This window comes from Mustela nigripes, chromosome 8, assembly GCF_022355385.1.
Source record: "Mustela nigripes isolate SB6536 chromosome 8, MUSNIG.SB6536, whole genome shotgun sequence".
Classification (NCBI taxonomy): domain Eukaryota; kingdom Metazoa; phylum Chordata; class Mammalia; order Carnivora; family Mustelidae; genus Mustela; species Mustela nigripes.
Genome location: NC_081564.1, coordinates 6,727,953 through 6,740,258, shown reverse-complemented (window position 1 = coordinate 6,740,258; position 12,306 = coordinate 6,727,953). Strand labels below are relative to the sequence as shown.

Here is a 12,306-nt window from a genome sequence, read left to right as displayed (position 1 = left end):
TTCTGGGACAGGGACTGAGAGGGAAAGCAAAGGCTCTGAGAGAAGCGCACAGGAAAGGCGGGAGGAAGACCCCATGCAGACTGACACCGGATGCAGCGGAGCCTGTTTGGGGAGGAGAGAAGAGACCCAGATCACTGAAGTAGCTTCACAAAAAGGAGACCTTCAGAACGGAGGCTTTTTAAAAGTCCGGTCTTAAGCTGTCTCTTTCAGCTGCCAGGAGGTGGCAGGGAGAAAAATCTCTGTTTTAATTTTATTCTCTTACGGTGGTAAAACAAAGCCAAAAGTTGGGAGGTTCTTTCTACTGGCATCACAGCCGGCAGCTTGCCAGGGGGAAGCCACGCTTTCGAGGCTGTTTAGGTGAGATCTGTGTTGGGCATTTGGTCCAGATCAGAGGGAGGAGGGAGAAGAAACACCTACGTGGCTGGTAGCACAGCTACTAGAAAAATCGCATTTCAATAATAATAAATTTAAAGCACAAGGTGTCTTCACTGAAGAATGCTCCTCTCTAGTTTCACCAACTCAGGGAAAACCCTGCAGCCACAACGCACGGACACTTGAATTTCTTGTCACCTGCACTGGCAGGCACCGGCCAGCAGAGGGAGCTCACAAAAAGACAATGAATCTCACATAAAGGCCCTCCGAATGCCCTTCTCCCTACGCGGGAATAAAATTACTCCACTTGGAATACTTTCCAAAACCACTTGGGAAAACTTTCCTGCAGAATTTCTCTAATTCCTTCCTCTTACGTGTCTTACGTTTCAGTTAGCTATCCTCTCTTTCAGAATAATTCTATTAAAATGAGAAGACATTCTGAGTTAAGTGGAGAAGGCCAGGTCCCCAGACAAAATCTTTTTTTCCTTTCTGGCAAAATTTTTTATAAAGCGAACATTTGTTTATGCACTAAATAAATGGATTTATACAGCTTATTCATTACATACAATCTCTTCAGGCTACAAATGTAACTGCTCTGAAAGCCACATGCACAGAGATATTAAGATCAATGTCTCAGGTCAGATGATGATGCCGTTAGTATTTGAGTGTATCAATAAGCATTTTAATCTGTCATCAATCTGGGTTAACAAGGGAAATCTCCACACAGTTAAGTGCCCTCTTACATTCTCAGGATCTTCAGAAATCTGGCTCTTTTGCTATCAGTAAAAAAATGAAAAAATTAAACATCGACAAAAGGAGAAATTCCACTAAAGTTTCAATTATGTGTTAAGGGTCTCAAAACAACTCTGATAAATTTCAAGTGAGTTTACTGGCCGGCTTATGCCAGCCTAGTGCCGAGGGGAAGATTTCACTTGCCCCTCCTCAGCACACCCTTGGCTGTGTCTCACATGAATCAGATGAGGATGAGAAACTTCTAATGAGACTTTGGGGTGTTTTTAAATGGGTAAAAACAACACAAAAGTCAACTAAAAGAATGTTACCATAGATGAAATGAGCAAAGAAGGGAACTATTGAATTAGGAATAATCCACTAAATTCTGGGCCTTATAAAACTAGAACTCAAAGAATGTCTTCCTTACTCTCGGTTGACTACAAAGACAATTACCAAAGGAATCAGAGATCCTATCAGAAGGGCCCCTGGAATGGAATCATGGTGTGGGTCACCAATAGGCTTTGAACTTGTAATAGCAGCAAAAATGGATATTCTGGGAATTATACAGTCAAGTGAAAGTTTTACCAAAATATTACAGACTAAAGTATCAAAAATCTGCAAAATTTGAATAATTTCATAATTCGTATGTCATACATCTAGCAGTGGTTTAAAAAGCATCAAAATCACATGAATCTAAAAAACTGATATGAATAATTGTCTAAAGATGAGAAATTTGATGCTAAAGGAAATCCCTGTGAATGTAAAATACGCCACAGAAGTTAAAGAAGCTGATATAGAAATCGCTCTTGTTTTTTCTTTGGGTAATTACTTTTTAAAAAATCGATTACTGGAACACATGTTTATTCCTTTTACAAGACTATAAAAAAATTGATCCTGCTCAATTGAAAAGCAAAGCTGAGAGAAAGCACGAAACTTTTGGGGGGACTATCATGATGAAGTTAAAAGTGCTCCTTGCAATGCCATTTCTGATCATCAGAGGAACATCTAGAATCTTACATGGACAAAGCGCCAGATTTATGACTTGATTAACTCCAATTCCAGGATTTGAATTTTGAAGCGCAAGAAAAGAGTAGTAAAAATCTGACTGGGTCACTGGAGTTGGGACAGCACCGTCCCAGGCCCACAGACCCGCAGCCACGCCCACAGCACAGCCCAGACCAAGTTCCCTCTGCTGTCTGTTCTGGCACAATGAGCTCATCTGAATTTGTGAATACTAGTACCCAGAAAAGCTGCAGAGAGCCGGAGGGGTTTTACCTCAAGATCGCCTTTCGTGATGGATTCTTCCTCAACCCGGAACTGAAGGTCCTCCACCTTCCTGTGCAACAAAACCAAAACAGAGCACATAAGTAGCCAAGGAACACATCCGCCTTACCAAAAACAGAATTTATAATCAACACCCTGGTGATTGTAACAGATGATGGTGGAAGAAAATAAAGAAATGTATTTTAGGCATCCGGCTTAGAAATCCAGTAGCTCTATTCTATCTAGGAGACTTCAGTGTTTTAGAGGTACTGACTCCACGAGGCAGGAAGTAAGAGTTGAGAAAAACCAGCTGGTTTCCCTTGGTCACAATCAACAGAGTGAATCTAATCAGGACAGGACCAGCCTACAGGGAAAAAGTCTAATGACCACAGAAATAGGTTCTGAAACTTCCAGTCTGTAATTTTTACTTTCCAATTATAGAACATAGGGGAAAGTGGCACAGAAAACCAATCTCTCTTGATACAACTCCATATGTCACATGGATATGTCAGGGTAAGGCTAGTGGGCGACCCCTGCAGAAAGCGCCAGGAAAATACCAGTACCTGTTCTAAGCCTGGGAGAATAAGGTTATGAACAGTTGGAGTCACTTTTTTTTTTCCTGCATTTTAAAAATCTCTGATTTGGGTGCAGGTTTCAATCAGTGTTGTCACCACGTCAATGAAATAGGATATCGTGAAGAATTACGGAATCCAGGAAACATCCATGTTATAAATCTTCACAAATTTGAGTGTAAGGAAGAAAAGGGAACAAATTCATAACCTGTCTGCAAAAATCAAAGCAGTCAAACTCACTAGCATTTTTGGCAAAGTTAAGAAAAATTCTACTCTGTGAAATCAGAACTAATCGTCAGTAATTTACAGCCCTCAAGCCCAGCAGGCAGCAGACCAAGAGCTGGCTTCAGAGCCAAAGCAAGCGGTCCTGGTGTCCTGGCATCCAGGAGGGCCAAGAAAAGGCCCGTTACTATCTCTCAATTATTTGTACCCATTTTTAAGATGCGAAGAGAATTTCCTATGTATAGTGTTTGTCTTTCTAGTGAGAAAGTCATTTCCTTGGTAAGAGACTGTATCCTATCTCTACTATATTCCTTTTCACAGCAGTGAGCTTCTGACCATCCTGAACTCACAGACCAGACAGCTAGGGTATTAGGCTGCTGCCATCAGAAAGGACAGAAGATGGCATCAAGTGCAAGAGAGGACAAATGCCCCACTACCACTTCCAGCGGTTTCCAGGCAGACACCTGTTTCACAGATCGCGTTGGTCACAGCCTCAAGAAACCTGTAAGAACCAAACTTGCTGTCTCACACAATTTAGCACCGATTCCATCCTGACCTGGATAACGCTCTAATGGCTTCACACGGAAGTTTTGTTTTCCTACTAAGGGACTGAGTTTCTCAACGGCAGAGACCCTGTATCACTCACCAGTGGTACAGTTTTACTAGATTCATGGAAGGTGTTTCACAAATACTAGGTAACTTGGACCCACAATGTCCTCTCACCAAAGATGGCTGCAGGTGGAAGCAGGGTTTGCATTAATCTCATGACACTGAGGTCAGCCTTAAGAGGATGCCTGACCCATAGCAAGGACTCAATAAATAGTTATAGCTGTTAAATGAAGCAGGGTATGTCTAGAGGATTCCAAACGTCTCCAAAAAAAGAAAAAAAGGTCAAATCCAAGCAGACCCTCCTCACGCAGTACAGAGTTTCATTTCCACTGAATATGCGGTCATTCCTTTGGTTCTAAGGCCTGGCCCCTTAATGAGGACGATTTCCTAAGGTCATTTAAAAGGAAAAGGCCACCCTTGCACCAAGGAACAGTCTGAGGTCACCTTTTCTCCTCTTCGAGTTGGTTGAGAAGCTCCACCTTCTCCCTGTCGGCAGCCTCCACCATTGTTCGCAGCTGGTCCATCTTGGCCTCCAACTCCAGGACATGCTGGGGAAGGCAAGGGTGTCAGTGAGTGCCTCTCTCTGACCCAGACGCAGGCCCAGGGACGCCTCCAAAGAGCTACAGCTAAGTGGTACCATTGTGGGTTGGCATGACTCTAAAACCTTTCCACACTGAAATGCTTTCTACGATCTTTAATAGGTTACTTCTCGGCCGCATTCCTGGAAACTAGACGATGAAAAACCACACCATTAAAGCAACAGAGGGCAATGTTAAAACAACGCTCGTCTTTTTTGAAGCTGTAGTGAGTGTGAAGGATAACCTACGAAAACAGGAGTTGCCATCGTGGGTAAGGTCCTAGTAAACGCGGTCCCCTGACGCGGGCCAAGAGACCCGGATGTAAAGACCGAAAGACTAAGGTCGACTCAAGAAGAACAAAACTTCATCTTTATAACGCTACAAAGTGGTACCCCAGGTCACAGCTTCCAACAAGCCCAACAAAGACATTGCTACTCATTTCCTGTGCTCCCAAGACTAGCCCCCCGGCTCCAAGCACCGGGGATGCTGCTCAGCCTTCTCCCTCCACTTAGAAAGCACCAGCTTCTCCACAGGATCAGCTTAGAACCCATCACCATCTCGGAAACAAGGTCAGCACGAGACTTCACCTGGTCGTGTCCGTCCCGGGCCAGAGCTAGCTCCTGCTCTATTTCCCCCACGTGGCTTGTGGCCTTGGCCACCTCCGCCCTCTCTAGATCCCGTTCAGCCAGCAGCTGCTCAATGTGCTGCTGCTTCTCCTTCAGGGCCTCCTGGAGGGCAGTGGTGCCGGAGATCTTCCTGGCGTAACGGGAGGAGGTTTCAGTCAACTGCAAAGGAAAGTTAAAGAAGTGAAGGGCGATGATGCTTTCGGGGAAGCAAGGAGGGCGCGAGGCATGCAGGCGGGCATCTCCTCGGCAAAGCAAAGGTGCTGTCCCAGCTCCCAAGCTCGCCAATTATTAGCAAAAGCTTCTCATCAAGGAAACAAGACAGCATGTGCCTCCTGACTGTGAACATCACAAACAACACATCAATGTGAGAAGTCACGGAACAATCAGAAAGATGTTTAGAAGGAGAATGAGCGGCTCAAATCAAAGGACCCTGAGCTCAGCTGACAGGGCCTTGCCGGAATCTAGAAAAATTCCACAGAACCCATTTAACAAGTTTCTCTAAGCTTCATTTCTGTCCGAGCTTCATTAACAGGCATCTTCTTCTTAGGAGATTTTGGTCAGTTTCTTGCTCCTCAGACTTGAGGCTGAAATTTTTTTTTTCAACTTTTTAAGCTTTAAACTACCAGGAAGGAGGAAACCAAGAGGTCACCCTTGGAGTCACAAACCTTCCTTGTATCAATTAAACAGTTGGATTCTGTCAGGATTTTCTTCATCTTTCTTTCAAAGTGAAAGGCACAGATAAAAAAGAATGAGATCTTGCCATCTGCAACGATGCGGATGGAACTAGAGTGTATCGTGCTAAGGGAAGTAAGTCAGAAACCAAACAAACGAGCAAAGGGAGGAAAAGGAAAGACAAACCAAGAAACAGACTCTTAACTCTAGAGAACACACTGATGGTCACCAGAGGGGAGAGGGTGGGGGCACTGGGGGCACCGGGGGAGGGGACTGAGGAGCACACTTGTCGGGATGAGCACCGGGTGGTGTATGGACGTGTTGATCACTGTGTTGTACACCTGACACTAATATTAACACTGCTCATTACCTGGAATTTAAATAAAAACTTAAAAAAAAAAAATGAAAAGCACAGGAGATCTCACCCGGGAATCCAGAACTTGAGGACCTGAATCCCAATCACCAGAGAGATTTGTGAAGATCAGATTAATATGGAAACTCTGTGTGCCTTCAGAAGTGTGTGTGGGGAGAGAGAAGACATGCGGAGAGCGGAAAAGGAGGGAAAGAGAATCTGTGCAGAAAGAGGAGGAGGGGAGGGGAGGGGAGGGGGGAAAAACTAGAGGGGAGGGAAGTGGGAGGAGAGAGGAAGTAAGAGATGGGGCAGAAAGGCCATGGGGGAGGGGTGCAGAAGGCCCTCAGGGGTCCCCCTGCTACTCTGTGCTATTTCCCATACCGATTCCTCCATCTTGAGGCTAATCGTCAGATAAAAACACAGAGAAAATAACCTCCTACCACGGCAATGGGTAACGCGGCCAAGTTGAACAGCATTCTTCCAAGCGAGGCTCCGGGGTAGGGAAGCAGTTCAGCAAAAGCCCCGTCCCTTGGCATGCATTTGTCCAAGGCCACTGACCTAGAGACCAGATTGCTGGATCTGGATCGAGTGGGCCCTGACTTCATCTCCTGCAATCAAAGCCTCCTTTGCCCCTTGAAAGCTCTTCATCAGTCGGAGCCCCCGTCCAGGAGGCAGACAGAGCAAGGATCTGTCATCAATTAAAAGTCAGGCAATTTGGGGAGCGCCTGGGTGGCTCAGTCGGTTAAACGTCTGACTCCTGGTGTCAGCTCAAGTCACGACCTCAAGATCATGGGCTGGACCCCCATGTCAGGCTCCTGGCTAAGCAGGGAGTCTGACAGATTCTCTCTCTCCCCCTCTACTCTTCCTCTCCCGGCTTGCCCCACTCTGAAATACATCTTTAAAAAAAAAAAAAAAAGGACAATTTGACAACTATAAGAGTAAAGAAACCCAGTCAAACCCAAATTGTCCTTTGCTGTTTCTATTTAGTGAAATTTCTAAAATTACTTAAACATATGGGGGAAGCGGTGTTGTTTTAAGCATCTGACCTTAACTTTCCAATTTCATTACATGGTTAAAATTATATCTTGCGGTACTAACACTTCTTCCTGAAATGCACCAAACCTGAGGTTCCCTGAGCAGAGATGCCCTGGGGCCTTGCAGCAAAGTCACGGGGCACTGTGGAGTATTTCCAAACTTCAAGGGAAACATTCCAACACCTGCTGGACACCATACGAACTACCAGCTTGAGGCAACTAAGTCTGAGGCAACTGTACGACGCTCCTTTCCATCACATTGTGTCTTCCCAAAGCGAGGTTTTGGCTGCTGCCGTGACAAAAAGCCAGTACTGTGTGAAAAAAAACTCAATGTGTCACAGGAAATGAGGGCAGCAGTGTTCGGGAAGATTCCAAGGTTTGACAAGGACATGCAGTGCCCAACACCCGCACGCAACCTAATAGTAAGTGTGGTTACTTAAGAATGAACCAAAAATGTGTTTTCTCTCAGTTATGTGTATCATTCTTTTCAAACAGCTACTAAATTGCTGGAACATAAATATTAAATTGTGCACCTAGCTGCTTAGCAGACAGGACTGCTAGCTATTTCTGTTGGCCTGGGGCACTACAATAAAGTAACAGGCCAGCAGGTGCGAGGCAGAGAGTCTGGGCCCCTCTGTGTCAATACTTCCAGAGAACCATCTTGCACTCAAGAATCGTTAGATATTTTCATAGACATGCAAGGGGTTGCACTGAGGAGATATATTTCTAGGAAGTCACACTTTCTGTATCTTTGGCATACTCTTTTATGGTGGTTTTGGTTTAGAAACCATAGCGACCCTCTGTAAAGATCTACAAAAACAAGCTGTTTCACAAGGTAGGAAGGCTCCTTTCTCTCTTGTCACTCTTCTTCACTGAGGGAGGTGGCTAAGATGAATGAGAACGGGTCTGAAAAGAGGAGAGACTGGGGGAAACAGACCAGGGCTTGCTTGTCTTCCAAAGAGATGGACACTTACAATTACAACAGAATAAAAGTTACTCGAGAAAGAATTCCTATTCCAGAGAAAACACCTCCACGGACTTGCTCCCGGATTAGCAAAGTAGACGAGCTGTCCACAGGAGTTTGCTGAATGAGGCTCTGTCCGGAGAGGAGGGGGGCTTCCCTTCTATGTCATTGTTCTTGTCAAGCTTTTCTTGTAGAAGTCCATCTGTGACTTTTTTTGTTGAAGATGTAGACGCTCTTTTCGTATGCAAAATGAAAAAGTCTGAGCAGGTACTTTACCAAAACCTAAGAGAAAGTCCAGCTGGCTGTCAGAGAAGCACGGCTCCCTCCCCCTGCACTGAAGGAAAGACCCCTCCCCTCTCCCTTCCCAGAGGACCCAAGGACCACAGAAGAGAAGGCAGACCGGGCCGCTGGCAGTTTCACTCTGACCAACCGCACCACTTACCATTCTGCTTCCTGCCTGCAGTTTACCAGTGCGGTGCAGTTCTACAAACCTGGACAGTATTTGCCTCACTTCAAGTAAATAAACTGGCAGGAGAAGAGCCAAGAAGTCATTTCTTGACCCTATTAAAACACCATATTAACAAACAGAATGAGCCGCTGTTGCCTATTTTAATTCTGACGATTCTATTTTTATGGGTCTACCTGGGGCAAAGGAGGAGAGAGGAAGCGGGAGGGAGGAGGAGACAAGCCGAGGCTTTTCCTTGTGTCCCTTCACGTCCGCTCGTTCCCCGCTGTGTCCTCTGGCCCAAGTCAGGAACACGCCACACATGAACCGCTTTCAGTGGGTTAGACTCGAGGAGCATGCTACCGAAATTCTAAGAACATGCCTTTTCTCAAAATACTTTAGTTCCTCAAATTGTTTGACGTCAGAGAGACGGAGGTCATTGAGGAAAAGGATCCCTCCCAACTTTCCTGCCATTCTTGTGCCCGAAATAATTTAAAAAAAAAGAGAGAAATCATCCCATATGTGAGACTTGACAATAGTTACTACAGACTCAGTAAGAACTGGTACATCTTGGGGCCTTACGACTCTGAAAGCGATGTTCAAAATTCTACTTCCAAATTTGACTTCTTGCTAAAGCTCTGTTTTGTGAAACCTAGAACGGGCCTCCACAAGCTACAGCGAACATTCAGTTCAAAGCAGCTAAGAGCTCTGAAAGCAAAGCAGGTTTGCCAGCAGCAGGCGCTCTTCGCCTGAACGTAGAAGCATGCAGGGAGAACAGGGAGGCTTACTAATCCTGTCCGGCTGGGCTTGCTGCTCACGGAGGAGGCCACCGAGCTCATGGAGCTGAGAGAAGAGGCGGAAGGGCTGCGCTTCAGGCTGGCGGGGGTGGTCGCCATCACTCGCCTCACGGCAGCGGCCTTGGCTTTGGCTGGTGTAGTGGAAGGGAAGCCAATCTTGGTCACTTTGTGGACAGGGGCAAACAAGCCATATTTGGGTTGGCACTGAAAATACCTTTAGAGAATAACAATAAAAGCAGTGACAAAAAACTTAATTACAAGAAATAACAATTGTAAACAAAAGCATTGGTTTTTTGGTCATCACTTATGACGGGTTTGCTCTGAGTCCTCCCAGCAAACGAGGGCGGTCAAGCAGCACACAGCATGTAAGCTGATAACCTCAACAATGTTTTAGAAAACACACTAACGAGTAACAGTATGATACACACAGTGACAGAATTACCAGCTACCACTGAAGTGCTCCTCAGGTGCAAAGGGACTGAACATTGCTACTGTCTGACAAACTTACAGCAGAGGGGTCCCGACAGGGACAGGTCCATGTGGGTTCGTCAGTTGTAACAAATGCACCGCCAGGGTGCAGGAGGCTGAAAACGACAGGGGGCACACGGGAACGCTCCGTATCTTCCTCTCAAGTTTGTTGTGAAACTAAAGTTGCACTAAAAAAAGGTCTTGGGGCGCCTGGGTGGCTAATGGGTTGAGCCTCTGCCTTCGGCTCGGGTCATGATCTCAGGGTCCTGGGATAGAGCCCCACATTGGGCTCTCTGCTCAGCGGGGAGCCTGCTTCCTCCTCTCTCTCTCTCTCTGCCTGCCTCTCTGCCTACTTGTGATCTCTGTCTGTCAAATAAATAAATAAAATCTTAAAAAAAAAAAAGAAAAGACTTTCTTTCCCTCTGCCTCTCTCTCTCTCAAACAAAAAAATCTTAAAAAAAAAAAAAAAAATGCAGCTCTTGGAGTGCCTGACTGGCTCAGTGATTTAGCAACTGCCTTCAGCTCAGGTCAAGATCCCAGAGTCCTTGCTCAGCAGGAAGCCGGCTGCTCCCTCTCCCACTCCCCCTGCTTGTGTTCCCTTTCTTGTTGTCTCTTTCTGTCAAATAAAATCTTAACAATAAATAAATACATAACATTTAAAAATGCAGCTCTTGGTGAAATCTGTTTGAGCACCTTTACACGCAGGAGACAAGATTCCAGCTCCAGACAAACCTGGTTCCAGCAACTGCCCCATCGTTCTTCCCAAGAGGCTCATCCAACTCCACACCACACCATTCCCCCTTGGCAAAGTCTGTCTCCCCAAGAAACCGGACGACACCGGCCTTGGTGCCACCAACCTGGAAAAAGACAGTAAAAATAAAGAGATGGACATAATCCCGGATTTTAACCTTTTGCGGTTACAATGGATAATCAAGTGCGGGGCTCCACATTTCCCCCAACGGCTTCTTCTCATAACCTTCTCTTCAGCCCTTATAAGAGTATCCTCCAAAGACTGGTGAAGTGTACCAGGGTGACACATCACCAGTGTGATCCGATAAATCCCAGTAATGAAACAGCCTAGCTACTATGGGGTGGCAGGGCTGTCCACCCAATGAATCAGTCCCCTCCTTAGAAAATACTTTATTACTCTGGAGGGATTCTCCCGCTTCAAAATAAGTATTGGCTACAAAAATAAAACCCATACATCCGTTGAAGGAAAACAGAATTCGTCCATTCTCCCTACACTGTAGCAGCTGCTGTGTCCCCATCCACGGAAAGCGACAACACACACACAGGACGGATATCTGCGCATGTGCACACGTCCGATTTTGGCCTAAGTGCACACTGCGTGAAAATGAAAATTCTTGAAAATAATTTGACTCTATGGATATTCTCCATTGGGAAGCCGTCTCCTCATGACTGCTAAGATTACTATTCCTCACACTTTAGTTCCCATGAACAAAGCTGTCTTTTTGAAGGTGTAACTCCTTGTCCCAGCCATTGTTTGATGTACTATGCAAACATTATCTCCAAAACTTCCCACCAGCATTTATGAATTATTCCTTCCTTTGCCATTACTTTTCTATTCCAAACACTCATTTTGCCACGGGCAAACACACAAGAACACACTGACGTGTGTGAGTCTTTCTACAGGTTCAGTATTTGTGCTACCGCTGTGCATTACAGGCATTAGAATTTCCCGCCACTAAGGGAAAAAATGAACTACTGGGATTTCATCAAGATCAAAAGCTTTTGCACAGCAAAGGAAACAGTTAACAAAATCAAAAGACAACTGACAGAATGGGAGAAGATATTTGCAAACGACATATCAGATAAAGGACTAGTGTCCAGAATCTATAAAGAACTTAGCAAACTCAACACCCAAAGAACAAATAATCCAATCAAGAAATGGGCAGAAGACATGAACAGACATTTCTGCAAAGAAGACATCCAGATGGCGAACAGACACATGAAAAAGTGCTCCATATCACTCGGCATCAGGGAAATACAAATCAAAACCACAATGAGATATCACCTCACACCAGTCAGAATGGCTAAAATCAACAAGTCAGGAAATGACAGATGCTGGCGAGGATGCGGAGAAAGGGGAACCCTCCTACACTGTTGGTGGGAATGCAAGCTGGTGCAGCCACTCTGGAAAACAGCATGGAGGTTCCTCAAAATGTTGAAAATAGAACTGCCCTATGACCCAGCAATTGCACTATTGGGTATTTACCCTAAAGATACAAACGTAGTGATCCAAAGGGGCACGTGCACCCGAATGTTTATAGCAGCAATGTCCACAATAGCCAAACTATGGAAAGAACCTAGATGTCCATCAACAGATGAATGGATCAAGAAGATGTGGTATATATACACAATGGAATACTATGCAGCCATCAAAAGAAATGAAATCTTGCCATTTGCAACAACATGGATGGAACTAGAGCGTATCATGCTTAGCGAAATAAGTCAAGCAGAGAAAGACAACTATCATATGATCTCCCTGATATGAGGAAGTGGTGATGCAACATGGAGGCTTAAGTGGGTAGAAGAAGAATAAATGAAACAAGATGGGTTTGGGAGGGAGACAAACCATA

The 12,306-nt window shown here is 45.2% G+C and overlaps 1 protein-coding gene across 3 annotated transcripts in view; it reads right to left on the bottom strand.

Annotated features, from left to right (window-relative positions):
- The window catches only part of CLIP1 (CAP-Gly domain containing linker protein 1), a 126,472-nt gene that overhangs the window by 55,187 nt on the left and 58,979 nt on the right, over positions 1 to 12,306 (bottom strand). For all 3 annotated transcript variants that reach the window (XM_059408332.1, XM_059408335.1, XM_059408333.1), the window contains exons 4-8: positions 10,439 to 10,563; positions 9,230 to 9,452; positions 4,936 to 5,133; positions 4,215 to 4,318; positions 2,380 to 2,440 (exon numbers count right to left, since the gene is read on the bottom strand). In XM_059408332.1, coding sequence (XP_059264315.1) covers positions 2,380 to 2,440; positions 4,215 to 4,318; positions 4,936 to 5,133; positions 9,230 to 9,452; positions 10,439 to 10,563 — 711 coding nt within the window. The remainder of the gene's footprint in view (positions 1 to 2,379; positions 2,441 to 4,214; positions 4,319 to 4,935; positions 5,134 to 9,229; positions 9,453 to 10,438; positions 10,564 to 12,306) is intronic.